This window comes from Mastigoproctus giganteus, chromosome 1 (genome assembly GCF_048544385.1).
Source record: "Mastigoproctus giganteus isolate SK-2022 chromosome 1, ASM4854438v1, whole genome shotgun sequence".
Taxonomy (NCBI): domain Eukaryota; kingdom Metazoa; phylum Arthropoda; class Arachnida; order Uropygi; family Thelyphonidae; genus Mastigoproctus; species Mastigoproctus giganteus.
This window is the reverse complement of record NC_143575.1, coordinates 117626510-117651265: the sequence shown is the minus strand read 5'-3', so window position 1 is coordinate 117651265 and position 24756 is coordinate 117626510. Positions and strand designations below refer to the sequence as shown.

Below are 24756 nucleotides of genomic sequence, written 5' to 3'. Positions count from 1 at the left end.
CTTGTCAATGATATATAGGAATTTTTCTAGTAAGAGCAGGGAGGTGATTATTCTGTAGTACAAGGCAATGTACTACATTGCCTTGTTCTACAGAATAATCACCTCTTACCAAGAAAGGCTTAACAATTTGCAGAAGTTAAGCCTTTCTCTTACCAAGAAAGGCGTAACTTCTGCAAATTGCAGCACCTAGAGTGTAGGCACCTGCGGGGTGATCTGATTGAGGTATATAAGGCCTTAAAAGTGTTGAACAAGCTGAATTCTGTTGGGATTCTTCATCTTGCTCAGATTAAAAACCTGAGGGGGCACAGTTTGAAATTAAGGAAAGATAATTGTAGAATAGATGTCTGGAAATTTGCCTTCAGCGGGTGGTTGATTGGTAGAACAGACTTCCATCTTTTGTTGTGGAAGTTGATAGACTAAATAAATTTAAGCCTAAGCTGGACAGGCATTTGGAACGAGCCTACCGGGAGAAACAATTAATGATGTCACCAACAGTGTGTGTGTGTGTGTGTGTGTTTAATGGCTCACAAGCTGCTGTGGCTATAGTGTGCCTATTCACAGGAATGTTAAAAAATAATTAATATTAAGCAAGTTCAATTTCAATTCAGCTCAGAAACTAATCGAATTAATTTATAAATTCCAATTTGTTTCAAAAAAACAGAACAGTTCATTAATATTTGCCTCCTTTCCAATAATATGATTTAATATCATCGGTTCTTGGAGGTTAGCCAGAGAATGAAATATTAAAGTTCGATGTTGTTGATAGTGTGGACAGTCAATCAAAATATGTTTGACTGTTAGATGTTCTGAGCAGTGTGGACACTGAGAAGGATCATCGCCTGTGAGTAGATGGAGGTGAGTCAGATGAGTATGCCTATTCTAACTCGCACGAGTACCACTTCGTCTCGCCGAACTGTCTAAATGCTTGAATGGCAAAATTTTGGCTCTTGCTTCAATTGGAAAAATTTATTATTTCTTTGGGTATGCCATAACTCTGTGCACTGTGCATGGTATGCTGCTTGATTTATGATATTATAATCAGAGGTTTAGTCTAAAGTTGATGGATTTTTAGCAGAAATATCAGCCAGTTCATTTCCTTTAATGCCTGAATGTGCTGGAATCCACCAAAAGTTTACTACTTGTTGACGATCTTCAATTTTCAACAGAAAATTCCTGATATGATTTTAAACAGGGTGATCCTTATGAGTGGGATTCTGCATTGCCTCTAACTGAGCTGAGAGAGTCGGTGTAAACTAAATATTTTGCAGATGGGTGAAAAGTCAAATTTTCTAGGACTAATTGTATTGCATATAATTCTGCTGAAAAGTTGCTGTACTCAGGTGGAAGAGAAGCTGATATGATAGCAGAGAGAAACACTGCTGCTGCTGCTGCTCCAACAGTTGAATGAGATTTGGAACCATCCATATATATTGGTAAGAAGTCAACATAGCTTTGAATATGGCTAGCATGGAGTTGTTGCACATTTACAGTCAGTACCCAATTCTTTTCCCATTGGAGAAAAGAAGTATCACAGGTCGGTTGAGGAAAAGGAGTCCATGGTGGGTGAGAATAATTCTTTATCTGCTGCCTATTGTGGAGAGGAACACTTCAATTCTGTGATATTTCAAGCAGCCATAGGCCTGCTGGTTGTATTTGACTTGGTTTATTTCTAGAGATTGTGAAATGGTGGATTAAAGAAGAAAAGCCAAATGGGATGGGAGAACAACTTTGTATTTTGGCTGCATATTTAAGCAGTAACATTCTTCTGTGGAGGTACAGAGGGGGCTCATGAGCTTCAATGTATAGACTATGAGTTGGAGATGTCCTATATGCACCAAGAGCAATCCGCAGTACATTGGGTTGTACAGGATCGAGCCAGCGTAATACACTCTTTCAGGCAGAATCAAACTGGGGCACCATAATCCAAACAGGATCTAATCAGTGCTCTATATAAGAACAGCAAAGTTCTACGATCTGCTCCCAAAAACAGGGCAGATAAAGCTCTCAGCATGTTCAGCTTTTTCAGACAGGTAGTACGTATTAATTTAATGTGCTCAAAGAAGTTTGATTTGCTGTCAAGGATCAATCCCAAGAATCTGATATTGTTGGCAATCGGAATGGTGGAATTTGATATCCAAAGTTCAAGGTCTATATGCAATTTATGTTGATTGAAAAAATGGATCGCAACTATTTTCTGATGGGAAAGACAATATCCATTGAGCTCAGCCCACTTTTGTACTTGATTGAGAGACATCTGTAGTTACCGCTCGATAGATCTCATGTTGTGAGAATGGCAAGATATAGACAGATCGTCAGCATAAAGATACGCCTCACAGTATTTCGGAGTTCTTTTGTAATGGAATAAATTCTAGGGGCAAATAGGGTTGCACTCAATACCGACCCCTGTGGTACTCCTTCTTCCTGTGAGAATGTAGAAGAAAAGGAATTTTGATATCGAACTGGAAAGAGCAGCTATGGAGGAAGTTCCTAATAAATATGGGCAGGTTGCCTCGTAGACCAAGAGTATGAAAGTCTCTGAGAATGCCACACTGCCAGGTAGTATCAAATGCCTTCTCTATATTTATGGAGACCTTAACAAGGTGTTCATTTTTCACAAAGGCATCGCAAATTTCAGATTCAGCCTTGATCATTAGATCTAAGGAGGACCTGTTTTGGCGAAAGCCACATTGGCAATTACTCAGTAGATGTTGCATTTCAATGATCCAAATGAGTCGACTGTGGATCATTTTATCAAGAATTTTACCAAGACAACTTGACAGAGAGATTGACCTGTAACTATTAGGACTGGAGGAATCTTTTCCAGGTTTCAAAAAGGCCAAAACTGTAGTATGGTGCCAAGAGGTTGGATAAATATTTCCCAAGAAGGTCCGATTAAAAAAGTCTAGCAGCAGTTGTAAGTTTTTGTCATTGAGATGCTGCAGCATGACATAATATATGCCATCTGGCCCAGTGGCAGTGTTTCGTGTTGTTCTGATGGCCTGTAAAAGTTCACAATATTGAAGAGGCTGATTATATAGAAGTGATAGTGAGGTTCGAAAGTTTATGGGTCTCTGTTCGGTGGCGACATTAATTTTCTGGAATTTCGGAGTGTAGTTTGGTGCAGTTGAAACTTGGACAAAGGTTTTGCCCAAGGCATTGGCTATCTCTAGAGGAGCCGAGAATTCTTGCCCATTGCAGGAAAGAATTGGGGAAGGGATGGTTGAAAACTTCAAGGAAAGCTGCGTAATTTTTTTCCATATTTTCTGGAGTCAGTGTTTCTATTGATAGTAGATGCAATCCGAGTCCAAGAATCTTTCTTGGCTTAATTTTGAATGCAACCTACTTTTGCCCTTAGCTCCTTGTAGCTAATTAGATTAGCTGTGGTTGGAGATCAAAGGAATAAATTAAATGCTTTTTTTCCTTCTTCGCTTTTGTGCACTCTTCGTTCCATCAGTAGTTGAAATGCTATCGGGTCAGGGGATTTGATAATGGAATTGAGTACTTAGTTACAACTAAAAGACAGGATGTAATATAATCAGTAACTTCATTTATGGGCTGCAGTTGAATTGTGTTTTTTGTGAAGAGTGATTGCCTACTGAAATTTGGCCCAATTGGCTTTACAAAATTTCCATTTCCTGCAGGGTTGGTCTAATGGTAATTGTGTAGTGAGCAGGCTACAAATAATTGTAAAATGGTCACTACCCTCTTCAGAACCCATGGGTTCTAAAGATGGAAACATATTGTGTTCCATGTTGCCCTTGGCAGATGAACTTTTCTGCCAAGGTTACTGGTCCCACCACAGGGAGGCAGGAGCAGTGCCTGGTGTGACCAAGCGAAATTAGTAGGAGTTAGTCTATTAATTATGAAAAATATAGAAAGGTTACTTTCCTTCTTTGCTCTCTGCCAGTACTTTTGATACAAGAGCTACTATTAAATAAAGGGATTTCTTAAGGAGAGGAATGTAAAAAGAGAACTAGAATTCACCTTTTAGAAAATTGCAGTGAATGCACAAAGAGAAATCGCTCATTCACAATCACTTGTCACCCGGGGCCCAAACAGATTGTCAGATTTTAAGGGGGGTAACGAGAATATTATTATTCATGTGGGGACTTATGATATTAAGCTCACAATATCATGAATTGTTAGACAAATATAGGACCATGCTGAAGAAATGCTGCGGGTTAGGTCAGAATGTCTGTGCCTGCAATTCTGCTGAGGCATGATAGGAGGGATTATATGCTGAAAGCCTTGTGGATTAAAGGATTTTGGATCTTGTTGAAGGATTGCGCAAGGATTTTGGGTGGAAAATTTTTTCAGCTTGGCCCAAACTTGTAGTTCGAAGGAGTCAGTTTTGCAGAGATGGGATACATTTAAACAAAGGTGGTGCAAGGGTTTTTGCCAGTATTATTGAGGATAGTGTCATCAATAAAATGAGTGAAATCAAACTGCTGGTTAGGACAAATAATGCTAACATAATAGGGCTTATGGAAACGTATTGCCACCACAAAATGGAGATGATGAGTTTCAGCTTGGTATGTACAATGTATTTAGGAAAAGCAGAAGAAGGGGGAGAGGTCATGCTTCTTATTAAAAACAGCCTGACCATGACGAAAGCTTGAACAGATTCAGAAGTTTTGCATGCTAGTATAGAATCTGTATGGAGTGAGATAGATGGAAGCAAAGGATAATGAGAATGGGAGTAATCTACAAGCCAGGTGATTGTGAAGATTATGATGAGAGCCTCTACATGTAAATGAATAGGGAAAATAACAGTGAACGTCTTATTACGGGTGATTTTAATTTGCCTCTAATTGATTGGAGCAAATGAGAAGGGAGCTCTACATGGGAAACAAAATTTTAAATCAACTAGATCATTGTTATTTGTATCAGAATGTCAGCAAAAGTACCAGGGAAAACAATATTCTAAAACCTTGAGGTTGTCACAGACATTCTCTCAGATATGCCAGAGAAGCTGTACTTGCTACCTGGGAATCTAAAACGCTGATGGAACTGATATTCAGGTGACATTCAAGTAAAGTGCACCCAATTTCGGCAAATTCCGGATGGACTGTGACAGCCAAATTTTCTGCATGCACCTTCACGATGGTGGGACTGTTAGTAATCCTGGGTATACCTTCCATGCACAAGCACACTGTGGGTGACCACCCAGGTGTGAACAAACGTAAACTGGGGGCGAGGTGTGGCGCCCACACCACACATGGAGGAATGCCACCCCTTTCTGTTACCAGGAAATACTAGGTGGTAGATGGCTCTCATCAACCGGTGCAATACCACCACTTTGCTTATTGGAGGCTTGAAGTGGTGGAACCCATGTATAGTCTCCAGAGCTAAGTTTAAATCAACCTATCCCCATCTCTTCCATCATGCAGTATGACTGATGACTTCTGAGGTTATGATGAACATCATGGCAAGATCTAATCTTCCTTACATTCCAAGGGTACAGCTCTAAAATGGAGTTCGAAGGCAGGCCGCTAGTTAGTACACAGGACAGAACCTATTGGTAACTCTTTAGGAGGCTTCCGGATCAGCTAGTGTATAATCTTGCTACCTCTACTCTGCCAGATAGTGACTGGAGGGAGTCCGAGTAGTGTGTATACAGGAGGCATTGTCGAGGCCATGTTATGTCAAGGATCTGGGTATATTCTTACCATGTGTAGACCATATCCAAAAATTTCCTTACTTCATACAGCATGTCCCCCCCCCAACTTGTTCTTACTATTAAATACAGCATGAATTGCCAAACTAATTGAACAAGCTTATCTGTGAAAAGATCTAAACCTCCCAAACACTTCCTAGTTCATTTCATAAATATACGTGGTTTCAATTCAAATCTCAACAATGTCCATTTCCACTTTTAGTCTGCCGAACCCCATGTACTTTTTCTTAAAGAATCTCAGTTATCAGTTGATTCAACTAATGCTCATCTCAGTTGCCCAAATTATTCACTATATGATTCCTTTCGCCTCAAAGGTGGTACTTATGCATATGTCCATTCCGATATTCCCTGTCAGAGACTTGTAATTTTGGAATCTCCCCTTTTCGATCTTCTCTGGCTTAAAATCTCTCTACCTCATTGAGTCAATTTCATCTGTTTTCTCTACCGACTCTCTTCCAACTCCACTAATCACTTGGAGCTCTTTGACTTCCTCTCTTTGCAACTTGACTTTCTCACGTCCAATTTTCCTAACAGTGAGGTAAGTTTACAACTCCAGCTGGCTTCCAATTTCTAGTCACACCGACTCAGCTGGTCAAGATGCTGAAGCTTTTACAATTACTATTGAACTTGTACAGATTGTTCATTTACCCACAAGAATACCAAACAATCCTAACCATACAGCTAACATGCTTGATCTTTTTCTCGCTAACAACCTTTCTAAGTACACGATCAAAGTGAGTGGTCCTTTAGGCACCTCAGATCACAACTTGGTGATTGTCTCTTCCCCAATGAAGCCTTTATCTCATGGCTATTCCCAACCTCGTATTGTTTTGCATTACAGGAATGCAAAATGAGATGAGCTGCGAGATTTTGTTTCTTCTTTTTCAAAATTTCTGATGTTAATGTTTGCTCAGATCGTGTCAGTGAAATTATTCTTCTAGGAATGGAATCCTTTATTGCACATTCCACTTTAAAATCTCGTCCTTTGTCTAAACCTTGATTTTCCAATAAATGTGCTAAGGCTGTTCAAGAGAAAAACGTTGCATATCGTGATTGGCTTGTTTCCAATTCTTCTGTTTCATTTTCTGATTACATCAAAGCTCGCACCAATTGTAAAACAGTTATTAATCAGTCGAAACTAGATTTTAAAAAGTAGAAAACTTGCTTCTTGCATTAATGGTAGCCGAGAATTCTGGTCTCTTGGCAAAGCTATTGGTTGCAATTTTTGCCCATCTCTGCTCCCACCTCTGTCAAAAGCAGATAGTTCTGTTGTCACTTCAGCCACAGATAAAGATGACCTACTAGCATCCCATTTTTCTTCCAACTGATGTATTACTGATCTTGGTAAAACACTACCACCATTCCCAACAAGTGCCATTCAATGCCTCCTGTGGTCTTCCGCAAATGATGTCACAAGAATTTTGATGAATCATGATGCTAAGAAAGCTCCAGGTGCTGATTGTATTTCTCCACTTGTTCTTAAAACCTAGTGCTCCGGAACTTAATCCTGTTCTTTGCTGCCTTTTTCCACTTTCTTAATTCACAAGTGTTTTTCCTTCTGATTGGAAATTCTCATATCCAGCCAGTTCCTAAAAAGGGTGACAAATCCTTGCCATCCAATTATCGTCCCATTGCAATTACTTCTACTCTTTCTAAAGCAATGAAGAAATCAATTAACCACCAACTCTTAAACTATCTAGAAATCTTCCGTCTCAATAACGATCGCCAGTATGGATTTCGTCAGTGTTGATCCACTGGCGATATTCTGACTTACAGTAGTAGTAGTGGCATGTAATGAAAGAAAGCAAGTGTATACGCTTATGCAGCATCAGCCAAAAATAAAAAATAAAAAAATTCACACAACCATTCCATCTAAATGTTTGTCCAGTTCCTCCTTAAATTTATTTAACCTATCAACTTCCACAACGACAGATGTGAAGTTTGTTCCAGCAATTAACCACCCGATGGCTAAAGGCAAATTTCCGCACTTCTATTCTACATCTCTTTCCTCAATTTGAATTTATGGCCCCTTAGGTTCGTAATCTGAACAAGTGGAAGAATTCCATCAGAATTCAGCGTACTCAACTCATTCGAGGCCTTATACACCTCAATCAGATCACCTCGCAGTCTCCAGCTGCTGCAAATTGCAGAACTTAAGCTTCTATTGATTAGAGGATCCCTATATTCCTCTCACCAATCTTGTAGCCCATCTCTGTACACGCTCAAGCAAATCTACATCCTTCCTAAAATGAGGCTTCCAGACCTGTACAGAGTACTCAAGGCGTGGCTTGACCATTGCCTTATACAGAGGGACAATCACCTCCTTTTCCCAGCTAGCAAAATTCCTATATATCATTGACAAAACCCCATGACCTGCCCTGGCAGCCTGTCTGCATTGCTCAGAAAACTTCATATCTGACTGCATTGCATTATGTTACCCATTTATGGACCAATTCAATGCAAAAGTTCAGTGAAACACAAGCAGTTGCTCTTGACATCTCAAAGGCTTTTGATCATGTTTGGCATAAAGGTCTTCTAAACAAGCTTCCATCTTATGGTTTGCCAACTGTTTTTTGTAATTGGTTATCCAGTTTTCTCTCTGATCGCTCACTGAGAGGGATGGTAGATGGCTTTCTGTCTTCTAACTTCTCCACTAATGCTGGTGTCTCCCAAGGTTTATTTATTTCCCCCCACTCTTTTCCTCTAGTATATTAATGACCTTCCATTGACTGGTAATTCCATCCATAGTTTTGTCAATGATAGAACATTGCATTCCAATTTCCATTTTGAGAAACCTTGTCCTGCTCAATCAGCTTCAACTTCTCGAATATCTGCTCCAATTCCTTAAATGCCTATCTCTAGGTAATTCTTCAGTGGGGCAAAGACAACTTAGTTGATTTCAATCCTTCTAAAACTCAGTCTTGTCTTATATCTGGCAAAAAGGATTCTTCTGCTCCTATGCTTATCTTTGGTAGCACTCCAATTTGTAGGCAAAATGATATATCTCTTTTGGGGATTACCCTGACTTCTAATCTCTCTCTTGGTACAAGCACATTACAAATATTGCTTCTAAAAAACTTGGTTTTCTCTTTCCCTCTCAGCGTTACTTTTCTTCCAAACAGCTGTTTACTCTGTACAAATTGCAAATCCGCCCTACCATGGAATATTTTTCTAACATCTGGGGCGGTTCTCCCAAATCTCTCTCAGGCTTCTAGATTCCATTCAGAAGAGGACAGTTAGGTTGATTAATGACTCGCCTCTAACAGAGTCTCTCCACTTGCTGTCTCATAGACGTTACTGTTTCTGCTGTAAGCCTTTTCTACAGATACTTGCATTGGCACTGTTCTTCTGAATTCGCTTCTATAATTCCCACTCTCTCTTTAAAAACAATCCGAACATGTGCCGGCACCAGCCAACGTTCATTTACAGTCCAACTTCAAACTCACAGAACCAACTTTTCATCTTCTTTGTTTATTCATTCAACTGCCATTTTTTGGAACAACCTTCCTTCATACATATTTTCTTAAAATTACAGTCTACAGAAATTCAAGTCTAATGTCAACAAATATATTCTTTCGTCTTGTCAACCTCCATCCCACTGCTGTTGTTGTTATTTAGAGCATTAGCAACTAAGGCCATATTGCTCCTGGAATATGCGGTGGTCATTCCCTGACCTTTCCGCATACTCCGTATTTGGTGGTGACGGGCTCGAACCCCGGTTTAATCAAGAAGCGTGTGCTACACACTGCTGCTCCTTCCCACCTGGCTTCGGAGGCGCACCTCCAACCCAAGCACGGTACCAAGTACTATAAGTTCTAATACCTCTCGTGTTTGGGATGTTCGTAAAAAAAAAAAAAAAAAAAGCCAAATGACATAATAGCTTGCACCATAATAATAATTGGCTAATAATAAGGAATTTTTTAGGGAACGGGATGCCAGATGTTCTTTTTTTTTTACTAATTACAAAAAAAGTGAAATTCCTTACCCATAGAAATAAATATATCAATAATAATAAGAAATAAAATAAATAAAATTGATTAAATATTGGATCTAGTCAATACTGCATATAATATGAAGGTTGGCAGGGTTGTTAATGACAGTAATGATAGTACACTACTGCAACAGGATCTAGAAACGTTGAGCAGATCAGCTGAGAGGTGGCAACTGAAGTTTCACTGATAATATTAATATCGCTGATAATATAGAAAATAACAATGGTCCCAACACAGAACCAGGTGGAATCCACTAATAATATTAGTCCACGACAAGCAGTGTCCATTGATTACCAATCTCACAAATTTGACAAATCCATAGAACTGCATATGGGTAGCAGTAACCTCACAGTAATATTCCAACTGTGGTTTACTACACTCAGGTTAGTGGAGAATGAAAAAGACCTTAGAGGTAATTGTGCAGTCAGGGATTAAATTCTCAGAACAGTGCACACTTGCTGACAGAGCAGCTCATGGGGTCTTGTCAATGATAGACAGGAATTTTGCTTGCAAGGATAAGGAGGTGATTTTATCCTTTTGTATATGGCAATGGTCACACCACACCTTGATTACTGCATTTGGGTCTGGAGGCCTCGTTTTAGGATGGATGTAGAGCTGCTGGACAGAGAGCAAATCAAGAAGATTGGTGAGCGGAAGAAAGGGTTGCTCTTACCAAGAAATCTGAAGTTCTGCAAATTGCACCATCTGGAGAATAGACACCTGCAGGGTGATCTGATTGAGATCTATAAGGTCTTGAATAGTTTGAGCAAGCTCAATGCTGATATGAATTCTTCTTGCTCAGATTACACACCTGATGGGGCATAAATTCTAATTGAGGAAAGACAATTAAAGAATACATGTAGAGCAATTTCCCTTTAGCCAGCAGGTGGTTGATTTCTGGAACAAATCTCCATCTGCCGTTAAATAACTTCAAGGAAGAACTGAACAAACTTTTGGTGTAAATAGATGGGTGAAACAGATTTTTTTTTTTTTTTGGCTCATGCTGTACATGCTTGCTTTCTTGCATCATATGTCACTGCTAATGCTAATGATAAGCTTTCTCATACTCTTTAATAGGCCTGATCATTAAAACCCGATGGTACTTAATAGTCCAACAGTAACTGGTTTCCACCCCTGCCGCTGCATCAAAAAGATCCGAGATGTGTTCCTGCACTACCTAAACAATATTCTTCAAGTTGAGATCAATAAAAACTTTATAGACCATATGAGAAGATGTTATTACAACTCAGTCTCTAAGATACTCATATTCATCTTTAATGAAGGTACTAATTTGCAAATATTTCCTCTGATGTCATGTCACGCTGGTGAAAGAAATTCTTGCCATCACTTAAGAAAGTTCAAGCCTATTAGCATTATAATGGCCAATTTCGTAATTAGAAAAAGTGGTCTCAATGCAAAGTTTAGTGTTGGCCCCTCTCAAAATATTGTTTTAGTAAAAATTTAAAAAAATCCTTAAAAATTGCCCTGGAAGCAGCAGCTATAAAAAAAATTACTGTTCATAGAGAGTACATTTTATCATAAACATAACTAAAAAACTTACATATTTACTCAATTAAATTTTTTTCTGTTTAGGGCAGTGGGCCCCCCTTTTGGTTGTGGGCCAAACTATACTAATGTGCCCCCCTTTTGGTTGTGGGCCTAACTATACTAATGTGCCACATTAGTATAGTTATGCCAATGGTAGTGACATATGATGCAAGAAAGCAAGCTTATAAAGCAACATCCAAAAAAAAAAAAAAAGAAAAGAAACACTTCCCCATTCACCTATCCATTCGCTCCAAAAGATTGTCCAGTTCTTCCTTGAATTTATTTAAGCTATCAACTTCCACAACAACAGATGAAAGTTTGTTCCAGCAATCAAACACTTGCTGTTAAAAGAAAATTTACACACATCTGTTCTGCAACTGTCTTTTCTTAATTTGAATTTATGCCCCCTCAAGTGCGTAATCTGAGCAAGAGGAAGAATCCCATTGGCACTGAGCCTGCTCAAATCATTCAAGCCCTTATACACTTCAATCAAATCACCTCACAGGTGCCTAGTCTCCAGATGCTGCAATTTGTAGAACTTAAGCCTTTCTTGGTAAAAAGCACCCACCTTATTCCCCATCACCAATCTCTTTGCCCTTCTCTATACTCATTCCAGCAGCTCACCATCCTTCCTAATATGAGGGCTCCAGATCTGTATGCAGTATTCAAGGTGTAGCCAGACCACTGCCTTAAACAAGAGGATAATCATCTCCTTATCCTTACTAGCAAAGTTCTTGTATATCACTGACAAGTTTCCGTGACCTACTATGGCAGCCTGTCTGCACTGCTCTGAAAACTTCATATCTGACTGCGCAATTGCCCCCAAGTCCTTTTCATTCTCCACTACCCTGAGTGTATTACTGCACACTTGGTATGTTACTCTGGGGTTACTGCTACCCATATGCAGAACTTTGCATCTGGCAAAACATCTGTTGCCACCTCTCAGCCCATCTGCCCAACTTTTTCGAATCGTGGTGCAGCAACGTAGTGTCGTTACTGCCATTAACAATACTGTTAATCTTTGTATCATCTTCAAACTTGGACATTAAGCCTGATATACTTTCATCAATACCATTGATAATATAGAAAATAATAATGGTCACAACACTGAACCGGGGGGTGGGGTGGGGGAATCCACTAATATTAGTCCACGACGAGCAGTGTCAACTGATTACCACTCTGTCTTCTCCCACTTATCCATCCTTTTATCCATAACAGCTCCTTTCCTGAAATTCAAGTGTATATTATCAAAATTATTTTTATCATCCAGTTCCTTTGTGAGCACATTTTAGAGTCCAAACAAATTGGTCAGGCATGCTGAACAATTTCATTGGACTCTAAAATGTCTAAAATGTTTAGAGTCTAAAATTGGACTCTAAAACAAACCCATGCTGTGTCTGAACTACAACTGCAGTCTTCTCTAAATGAACCTGTATTGCTTCTTTAACCAGTGACTGCATTACTTTCCCTGGAACAGTAGTTAAAGAAACAGGTCCCCCCCCCTTGTGAATTTGGATACATTTGCACTTCTCCAGTCCATGGGGACATCCCTTGAAACCTAAGATGCTCTCGTAAATATTGTTAGGCGGTTTGTTACTTCCTTTGCAGCTTCCCTTAACATAACTGGATAGATCACATTCACTCAGAGGTGCTTTTCTAATGTTTAACTTCAACTATTTCTCCACCACTTTCCTCTCAATTATTACAAAGAACTTTAGCTCCCTATTCTGGCTTCCGCCTGTCTACAGAATTCCTTATAGGTGAATGTAGATGCAAAATACTCATTCAGTTTGTCAGTTATCTGAGCAGGATCATCAACAGTCGAACCGTCAATATCAAGTGGACCAATATGATTCATTCCTTTCCTTCTGGTGTTTACATAAGTAAAAAAGTCTTTGCTGTTTTTCTTTGCATACTTTGCGAAAGATTTCTCGTAATTTACACTTGCCTATTAAACCTAATCTGTGACTTGATTAGACTATCTTATATTAAACCATAGGCTTTTATGCCACTTCTTAATATATATGCATCCCATGCATTTTTCTTATCTGCCATGAGTCTCATTAGTTCATCTGATAACCATTAATCATAAACGGTAAAACATATTTCTTAGATGGTATGAAAAGCCAAGTAGCTCCCAAGATTAATTCCTTGAATGCTTCCCATTTTGAATTTGCTGTTGGTAACATCATCAGTTGGTCCCACTGTACAGAATTTAAAAACTGTCGGAGACCACTGTAGTCACCTTTACAAAAGCAAAAACCCTTCCCTTCAACCCCTGATGGTAGTTACATCTTTAAGTAAATTCCACATCAGTACACTGTGATCACTGCCACCTAGTAGTTCTTTTAACTGCGAATTCTTATTGCATGAATAATCACTGCTGATAATCAGATCAAGAGTATTACTCCCTCTGGTTGCCTCTCAAACATGCTGCTGTAGAAAACAATCATCCAGTAAATCCACAAAAATCTTGCTAGTGTGTGAGTAACCAACCAATAAGTTTGAGTCAATATCTGAAAAGTTAAAATCCTCCATTATAAGACATTCTGATTTACTGGCCCACTATTTCTCTGTATAGTTGTTAATTGTAAACAGAAGAGATTTTGCTTTCATAAAGGTGACTACTATATTAAACTGATTTTTAAATTATTTACAATCCAACCAAATTGTGATGTTTCCAACTGCAAATTTTAAATAAGAAACATTCAAGGAAATAATTGCAGATGCGATAAGCTTTAGCATTAGTAGGGGCATGTGATGTAAGAAAGCAAGCTTATGCAGCATCAGCCAAAAAAAAACACTCCCCTTTCACCACTCCATTCATTCCAAATGCCTGTCCAGCTCAACTTTAAATTTATTTAGGCTATTAGCTATCACAACAAAAGATGGAAGCCTGTTCCACCAATCAACTACTTGCTGGCTAAAGGCAAATTTTCGCACATCTATTCTACAACTATCTTTCCTCAATTTGAAACTGTGTCCTCAGGTTCTTAGTCTGAGCAAGACGAAGAATCCCATCAGCATTCAGCTTGCTAAACCCATTCAAGGCCTTATATACACCTCAATCAGATCACCTTGCAGGTGCCTATTCTCCAGGTGCTGCAATTTGCAAAACTTAAGCCTTTCTTGGTAAGAGCACCCCTTTGTTCCCCTCACCAATCTCGTTACCCTTCTTTGTACTCGTTCTAGCAACTCTACATCCTTCCTAAAATGAGGCCTCCAGACCTGTACACAGTACTCAAGGCGTGGCCTGACCATTGCCTTGTATAATGAGATAATCACTTCCCTGTCCCTGCTAGCAAAATTCCTATATATCATGGACAAGACTCCATGATCTGCCCTGGCAGCCCGTCTGTACTGCTCAGCGAATGTCATATTTGACTGCACAATTACCCCCAGGTCTTTTTCACTTTCCACTTCCCTGAGTGTAGTACCACACAGTTGGTAAGTTTCTCTTCGGTTATCGCTACCGATATGCAGTACTTTGCATTTGTTAAGGTTAAACTTCATTTGCCACTTCTCAGCCCATTTGCCCAAGTTATCCAGATCCAGTTGGAGTAGCATACTGTCCTTACTGTCAAACAACCGTGCCAACCTTTGTATCATCTGCAAACCTGGACAATAAACCTGATATACCTTCATCAATATCATTGATAAATATACAAAACAACAATGGGCCCAACACTGAACCCCACTAGCAACATTCGTCCATGAAGAGCAGTGTCCAATTATTACCACTCTTTGTCGTCTCCTACTCAACCATTCCTTTATCCATTGTAGCAACTTTACCTTAATGCCATACCTCTCCAATTTGTACAGCAGTCTTCCATGTGCAACAGTATCAAAAGTTTCCTGAAATCCAAGTATATGATAGCAAAATTATTTTTGGCATTCAGTTCCTTTGTGACCACATCATAGTATTCAATGAAATTGGTCAGACAAAACGTCCCTTTATCAAACCCATGCTGTGCCTTAACTATTACTGCAGTCTTGTCTAGATGATCCTTTTTATATCAAGTAAGAAATACTGTCCAAGGTTTATACCTAAATGGATATCAGATGAAACTAATGGTAGAGAAAAAAAACACAAACAGGATTATGATGAATTACACTGGTCGGCATTAACTTCCTCCCCAAAATAATTTCAACATATTCTCATAGGAAATAAGTTAAAAAATGTGCTTAAGCACACATCTGAACAATAATGTTCAGATATGCGCTTAAAAAGTTCTCATCCCTCATTTTTCAAATATAGTACATTAATGACCAAAAACCATAGTTGGTTTAATCATCCTTTCCATTTATTTATTTTTTTATAGAACATTCAGGTTTGTAGAGCACTCGGGAGCTTTCTACAACAATCAAGAATGTTCCAGAACATTCTAGAATACTGTTATGTGCGAAAGAAAGGTCGAGATGTTTCTGGAAGGGTCTAGAACATTTTGACAAAGTTCTCTAGAAACAGTGAGCCTTCTAGAAACTTCTCTAACAGTATATATACGAGCAAGTTCTGCACCAAGTAAGGATTTTCATATTTCAGAAATGTATGTTTCAGGGAGCAAGTGGTGAAGAAAGTGAACAAGTGCTTTTTGCATAAGCATAAATTGTTAACTGTGTTTAAATTAGAAATAAAAATCTACTCTTATGTGCACATATATCAAATGTACATGAAATATTCTTGCTGAAATAAGCCTGATAGCTTTTGCTACATACGCAGAGTAGTGGTATTACAATCACAGCGGAAGGCACTGTAATACTTTTTTTTTTTTTTTTGGTAGTTGTTGGCACATCAGCTTCTGTGGCCATAATGCACCTCCCAAGGTTTTTGCAGTACTTTGATCCAAGCCCGAGGCAGGATTCAAACCCACGACCTTTGGGTTGCCAGGCAGCCACTTTACCCACCCGGCACTGTAATACTGTTCACACCACTGTGAGAAGAGCCTATGAACTTTATTTTGGATGTAAGGTTGGAGATCAAGATAAAGTATAGGCTCCAAAGATTTCCTGTAGCTCATATTCAAAGACAGGCTGGCTTAGGGGTAGTCATAAATCTATGCCTCTGCTGTTCCAGTGATATGGTGGGAACCTAGAGACCACATAAATGACTGTTACTTTTGCATGACCAATATTTCTGGTTTTTCCTGCAAGCCTAAAGTAGAGTATCCCAACATACCTTCTGCTTTAAGGCCAGTTCCTCAAGATGATACAATGCCCGTGCTAAAGCCACCAAAAACTTATGGACTTGACTGATTCAGGATCGGAAAGGAGTCTCCAGAAGATGCAAAACCCAGAACATGTACAAATTCAGACTTTTCAACTCTTCATACTGCAAAGCTGCATCTAATCACTCGGGCAGAATTGAACAATATGGTCAGAGATTTGGATCCCTCTAAAAACAAGGCTCAATTACTAGGATAATGACTTTAGCAGTGGAATCTTCTTGAAAAGGATGTCAAGGTCTTTTTACAGGAAGAGTCAATCTAACATAAAGACCAATTATTCCTTGGATGGTGCTTTTGTTTATTGTCACAATGTCCAGGAATTAATGAAAGGGTTATATCTGGAGTGCGTCTCTCAGCAGTGGAGACTTTTCACTGATTCATCCAAGATCAGGTTGGAAGCAGTTTTACTCCATAATGGAAATAAGTATCCATCTATACCAGTGGCTCATGAAGGAAGGCATTGGAGAACCTACAGGTTCTTTTGCAAAAAATTTGCTATCAAGAAAACAAATTAAATATCTGTGCTGACCTAAAAGTGGTAGCTTTGCTGACTGGGTTGCAAGGTGGATACACTAAATACTGATACTGCTGCTTTTTATGCAAGTGGGACAGGCAAGCGAAGGATTATCAACAAAGAATAAAAAATGGACAGACCATTCAGCAACTATGCAAGGCCAGAAAAATATACCACATCCTCCTTTGGTGGATAACCAAAATCTATTTATATTTGTGAAAACAATTTTCAGAAATATAAAAATATTTCTGAAAGCGATGGACAAAAAAAGAAGGAATTTCCTGTTTGAGGCAAAGTTTCCTCAAATCAGTGAGGCAGAGATAAAAGAGGGAATTTTTTGGGTCTTCAAATCAAACTGCAATTCCAAGATGAGGAATTTGCTAAAAATTAAATACTACAGAAATGAGAGCCAAGAAGGCATTTTAAAACGTCTGCCGGAACTTTTTAGGCAAAGAGAAATCATTACAGTGAAATTACGAATGAGCTAATTTTCACATACAAAAAGTTAGCATTAGTAGAGGCATATGATGCAAGAAAGCAACCATATGCAGCATCAGCCAAAAAAAAAAAAAAAAAACGCTCCGATTTCACGCCTCCGTTCGTTCCAAATAATGTCCAGCTCAACCTAAAATTTATTTAGGCTACCAACTTCCACAACAAAGGATGGAAGTCTGTTCGACCAACCAACTGCCCGCAGGCTAGAGGCAAACTATCCTACATCTGTCTTTCCTCAATTTGAATTTATGCCATCTCAGGTGATTATTCTGAGCAAGAGGCTTTATACACCTCAATCAGATCACCTCGTCGGTGCCTAGTCTCCAGACACTGGAGATTTCCAAAACTTAAGTCTTTCTTTGTAAGGGCAACTCTTTGTTCCATTCACTAATCTTGTTGCCCTTCTCTGTACTCGTTCCAACATCTCTACATCCTTCTTACAATGAGGCCTCCAGACCTGTATACAGTACTCAAGGTGTAGCCTGACCACTGCCTTATACAAGGAGATAATCACCTTATCCCTGCTAGAAAAATTCCTGTATATCATTGACAAGACACCATGAGCTACTCTTGCAAACCGTCTGCACTGCTTAGAAAACTTCATATCTCCCTCCACAATTTCCTCCAGGTCCTTTTCATTCTCTACCACTGTCAGCGTAGTACCACAGAGTTGATACGTTACTCTGGGGTTACTGCTTCCCATATAAACTTCATTTGCCACCTCTCAGCCCATCTGCTCAATTTTTCTAGATCCTCTTGCAGCAGAGTACTGTCATTACTGTCTTTAACAACCTTGCCAACCTTCGTATCGTCAGCAAACTTGGACATTAAGCTTGACATACTATCATCAATATCATGTATAAATATAGAGAACAACAATAGACCCAACACTGAACCCTGAGGGACTCCACTAATAACATTAGTCCACGATGAACAGTGTTGTGATTACCACTCTCTGTCTTCTCCCACTCAACCATCCCTTTATCCATAACAGCAATTTGCTTCCAATGCCACACTGCTCCAATTTGTGTTTTTTTTTTTTTTTTTTATGAAAACCCCAAACACAAAAGGTATCAAAACCTATAGTACTTAGTACCGTGCATGGGTTAAAGGAGAAGTATGGGAGGGGGGGGGGGGGTTGCCAGAAACTTTGCTCTAAAGACTAAACATGGTTTCACCACTTCAAGCCACTTCAATAAGCAAAGTGGTGGTATTTCACCGGTTGATGAAAGTCATCTAGCACCTTTAGCAGTCTTCCATGTGCAACAGTATCAAAAGCCTTTCTAAGATCCAAATATATGATATCAAAGTTATTCCCTGCATCCAATTCTTTTGTGACTTCATCATAGTATCCAATCAAATTGGTCAGGCAAGACCTTCCCTTAACAAAATCACGCTGTGTCTGAGCTATAACTGAAGTCTTGTCTAGATGATCCTGCAGTGCTTCTATAACCAGTGCCTCCATTAATTTTCCTGGAACAGAAGTTAAACTAGCAGGTCTATAGTTACTTGTGTCACCCTTTGATCCTCCTTTGTGAATTGGGGTCCAATTTGCACATCTCCAGTCCATGGGTACCTCCCCTGAGTCCAAAGAAGCTCCCAGCCTCCTTTAATATAACTGGATGGATCCCATCCGCCTCAGGTGCCTTTTTTTTTTATGTTTATCTTCAACAATTTCTCCTCCACTTTCCTCTCAGTTATTACAAAATCATCTAGCTCAGTGCCAGAGTTAAAATCACCTCTGGCATTCCCCTCCCTGAATAACTCCTCATGTGTGAATGTAGATGCAAAATACTCATTTAGTTTGTTAGCCACCTGAGCAGGAACATCAACAGTTGAACCATCAATATCCAGTGGACCAATCTGATTCATTCCTTTCCTTCTAGAGTTTACATAGGTAAAGAACTCTTTGTTGTTTTTCTTTTCATCCTTTGCCAAAGATTTCTCATAATCTGCCTTTGCTTGCCTAATCTCCTTGTGACATGGTTAAAGACCATGTCACAAGGAGATTATATATACCTTTACATACCAACTATTTCTTAGTTGGTATGTAAAGCCTAGTAGCTTCCAAGATAAATTCTTTGAATGCTTCCCATTTTGAATTTGCTGTTGGTAACATCATAAGTTGGTCCCACCATATAGAATTTAAATACTGTCTCAGACCACTGTAGTTGCCTTTATGAAGGCAAAAACCATTCCCTTTACCCCTGATGATAGTTACCTGTTTGAGTAAATCCCACTTCAGCACACTGTGATCACTGCCACCTGGTTCCTTTATCTGCAGATTCTTACTGCATGAAGAATCACTACTGATAATCAGATCTACTCAAAGTAGATCTGATTATCAGTAGTGATTCTATTACTCCCTCTAGTTGCCTCCCAAACATGCTGATGTAGAAAACAATCATCCAATTAATCCGCAAATTAATCCACATATAAAATTTGCTTACCGCTTTGATCACAGCTTTCAAAAATTAGGAACCATGAACCTAGGTGGTTCCTAATTTATGGGAGCAGAAATATAAGCATGGATTGCAGATGTAAAAAATATCACCGCTATTCACAAACTGTAAACCTGTAAGCTTTACTTCTGTTCCAGGGGAAACAATGGAGTCACACTAATACGCAGTAACACAGGAACTGGATAAAAAAAATTCTGACATTATATAATTAACACTGTTCCACATGAATGCTGCTGTACAAACTGTGGCGGTATGGCATTAAGGAAAAGTTATTGCTTTGGATGAAAGGATAAATGAGTGGTAGTACAGAAAGAGTTGTTATAGAAGGACACTGCTCTTTTTGAATTTATGTTATCAGTGTTATCCCTCAGAGTTCAGTGCTGGTCCCCTTAATGTTTTCAGTATTTATTAACGATAGCAATCAAGAAATATCAAGCATCATCTAAGTTTGCACATGATACAAAAGGTAGGCAGTGGTTAATGACAGGAATCAAGGTATACCACTGCAACAAGAGCTATAAAAATTTGTTAGATGGGTGGAAAAGTAGCAAGTGACATTTAAAATGCAGGGTACTGCATGTGGGCAGTGGTATTTCCAGAATAACATAACATATGGGTACTACTACACTCAAGGTGGTGATGAACAAACGAGGCTGGGTGTAATTGTACGACATGAAGTAGTTCTCTGAGCAGCACAGGCAGGCTGCTAGAACAGGTCACAGGGTTCTGTCAATGATATACAGAAATGTTGCATAGAGACAAGAAAATTATTATGCCACTGTAAAAAAGCAATGGTAATACTGCATCTTGAGTACTGCATATAGGTCTGGAGGCCATTTAAGAAGGATGTGGGACTGTTGGAACAGGCGAGAAGATCAACAAGATTAGGCAAGGACATAAAGGGTATTCTTACCAGGAAAGAACTTCAGTTCCACAATTATAGCATTTCGAAACTAGGCTCCTTCAATGAGACTTGACTGTAGAGTTTAAAGCTTTGAACAGATTGAGTAAACTCAATCCCGCCACACACAAGCAGGACACAAATTGAAAAAGAGTAACTGAATGTTGGAACAAACTTCCATCTCATCTAGTGTTGTAGAAGTGGTAGTTCAAATAAATTATTAAAGGATTATATCAACTTTTAATTTCCTTACAGGCCACCATTATCTAGGCAGGAATTGGAAAATTATTAGAGAGGATGGACAAGTGAAGTGGGTATAGTTTCTTTCTTTTTTTTTTTTTTTTCTGTTGTTGTAAAAGCTTGCTTATTACATTATAAAACTTATAAAGACACTTAAAGTATTTATTATAAACTTAAAGAATTACGTGAGAATACAACAAATATAACGTATACACTATACCCAGTTACATTAACAGCATGTATGCATTATGGTATAAACTTTCATTATGTGTTTTGTAATAAAATGATATACGTTATAAAATTTAACATTTTATTTTATTATAACATTTAATTATAAAATTATAATATATTATAAAATTTAACTTACTGACTTTATAAAAGCACTTATAGTATTAATTAAATACCTACAGAATTACACAAACATATATTAAAATCTTCATATTGCGATTTTTTTGTTTAAAAAAATAGTTGCAATATTCTCTCCTATTTGGACTGCTATTTACATGAAAAAATTCTTCATCCAAGTAAGAATATATTTTTTGCCTACATAATCACACAAACATCTTCATTACATATTTGAAACAAAAGGATATCAAAATCCAATAAATTTTAAGCCATAAAGGGAGTATAGTTAGCAGAAATCAAAATTCCGTTAATATACAAATGAATTTGATTGTATACATATACAGGGTTATTCAAAATGAAGTCCGGGGTTTCAGAATTTTTTTTTGGGAAAGCACATGTGTCATAATCATTTGTAGCCATCTTGAAAGAACGCATAATATCTCAAGTTTTGTTCCCACGCGCGCGATGTTCGGTATGCTATACGGCTAACCACCACATGGCGTTGGACACATACTGCTGTGCAGTTGTTTGTTTACCTGTGACGCCAGTTCTGCTCTGTTGTGACATAGCTTCGGAATGTAATGAGAAAGCTTTTACTGTGTTGGAGTTTCATGTAAGTAAATCTGTTACAGTTGTGCAATGCCACTTTGCTGACAGAGTGATTTTTTCTGAAGAATCGACCTTCCATTTGTCGGGGAAAGTGAATAAGCAAAATGTGCAATTTTGGGCGATTTCACTAAAGGCTCTCATATTGAACATTTATGAGGTATGTAAAAAAACTTCATTACTATACTTGCATTCTGGAAATATTTCTTTCTTCCTATGTCTGCTCATGTGTGTTCAGGAATTGTCTGAAACCCCGGACTTCATTTTGAATAACCCTGTATGTGGACTATGAACTGGGGTAGAAGTCAGTTTTCTAACACTGAATTTTTATGTTCAAAAAGAAAACCATACTGCACTTCTACTCAACTACAAAAAAAAAAAAAAAAAAAAAAAAAAAAACATTATGAACAGCTACTCATCACATCTCTTACAAATTCTCTCACATCATTACAAAATATGTGGTAAAAACTCAGTAAAGCACTTTCAATGGAACACACTGGGGTGGCATTCCTTCCACAATATATGTTATTGTCCTTGGTCATACATTTTAATGGATTTCATGGTGCACAGCATTCTTCAGGTAAACCCCTTCAACTAAGCACCACATAGGATAAAGTAAGGCAACTCTATACAATGAAATATACATACTAAAAACAAACCAAGAGAATTGCACATTCATATTTCAAACTGAACTGCGCCATTCATGGGATTAGTTAGTATGAAACCTTGACCTCTACACATATATTGAAAACATGGGAAGAAAACATTGAGATGAAAATACCAAGGAGACGCAACCTGTAATTTATAAATAAGCAATTTATATTATGTAAATATTGTTAAAACAGTATTTCAAAGAAATATTCTTATTGTCATTCTATTAATTTTTACACATTCATTACACATTCAGGGAGTTAACTTTTCTAAATATAAAACTTTTAACTCTCAACATATTAATCAATTAAAAACATAAAAATCAGCAGTTGAAGCTATCAGTATACATACAATAGTTTGTCTCTTCAGCTCAGGGGCACCACCATCAAATACAATCACTGGTTTTATTTTGAAAAACAACAGTTTGCACAATCTGTTAAATATACCCAGAAGATGAGCATTCTGAAGTGGTTGATCATTACTATCTCTATATCCTTTCAAAGCTTGATTCAACCATATGCTAATATCTGAATACAAAATAAGGGATTAATAAAAATTTAACCATTTTATCCATCTTTACCAAAAGAAGGTTAAATATTTTAAAAATTTTATGAAATACTGAGAAGTGTCATGAAAAAGTATTAACCAGTTTGGTCTGCCTACTGGTGGGAGGAGCATGTTTTTAGTGTACGTATGAAAGATACAAAAAGTCTTTGATAACCTAAATTAGACGAAGTTGTTCAGAGTCATGAAAAACTTTGGTCTGGACTGGAGATACAGAAGGCTTGTCCTGCATCTGTATAAGACACAATGTATTGAAATAGATATTAATGGTACTATAAAGGAAGCAAGGATCAGGAGAGGTGTGAAGCATGGTTGCTCTTTATCCTTGTACATTTTCAACATGTTCATCGAGGAATCCATAACAAAAATGAAGCAGGAAGCAAAGGGTATCAAGATTAATGGACAACAGATTCACAGCATCAGATTCGCGGCCGACATAGCAGGAGCTGTGTAAGATTTTGGAAAGGCTATCATTAAGGCTACAAAATTCACATCTAAAGATAAATGCACAAAAGACTAAAATACTTGTTGTCACCAAGAATGATGAACAACCTCAAACAAACATCAAAATGGGGAACAACAAAATGGAACAAGTGAAACAGTTTTGTTATTTGGGGAATTTCATTACCCAGGACAACTAGTGCACTACAGAGATCAGAAGAAGAATCACCCTTGCCAAGCAAGCTTTCAGTAACAAGCAAAATATTCTAACCAGCAGACACATTGACAGGGAGACCAGAAAAAAAGTTTGCTAAGTCATTTGTTTGGAGTGTGTTGCTGTATGGAAGTGAAACCTGGACATTATGCAAGCAACATATCAAGAGACTGGAGGCATTGTAGATGTGGGTCTGGAGGATGATATTGAGGATTAGCTGGACCAAGTGACGATCCAACGAATCTGTCTTGAACGAGATGCAAAAAAAGTGGCAGCTACTCATGACGGCGGCAAAAACACAATCTAAATTTTTAGGACACACCCTAAACAAATTTTTAGTGAATATCTCAGAAGGAAAAATATTGGGAAAGAAAGGAAGGGGACGACAACCAAGGAAGAAAATTTTGGAAAACCTAATGAGGAAAATGAACTCTAGGGGATATGAGGAAATGAAACGTTCAGCAGAAGACAGATGTATGGTTGCAGCGTCATGGCTAAGCCTTTAGAGTTTGATGATGATGATATGGAACTTATTTTTACTACAAATTTGTAAAACAACATTAAAATTATTAAAGAAGATGAAGCAATGGTTATCAAATTCCAATATCAAATTTTTCATCATGCTTAACAGATAAATATGTACTGTTCCAATATATATATATGCAATACACCTGCAGTACAATTACTACATAGTATAATTAAATATACACTAAAAAACTACTTTGCGAAAGGAAATACAGTTGTTCTAGTTGAGACTTGGTCCTTGAGGTTGTCACAGACATTCTCTCAGATATGCCAGACAAGCTGTACTTGCTACCTGGGAGTCTAAAAAGGTGATGAAACTGATATTCGGGTGACACTCAAGTCAAGTGGACCCAATT

General features: G+C 38.2%; 1 protein-coding gene across 1 annotated transcript in view; it reads right to left on the bottom strand.

Annotated features, from left to right (window-relative positions):
- The window catches only part of mus201 (rad2 superfamily protein mus201), a 289622-nt gene that overhangs the window by 253887 nt on the left and 10979 nt on the right, over positions 1 to 24756 (bottom strand). Inside the window, exon 2 of the mRNA XM_090384178.1 lies at positions 23008 to 23183. Within this exon, the coding sequence (XP_090240304.1) occupies positions 23008 to 23183 (176 nt within the window). The remainder of the gene's footprint in view (positions 1 to 23007; positions 23184 to 24756) is intronic.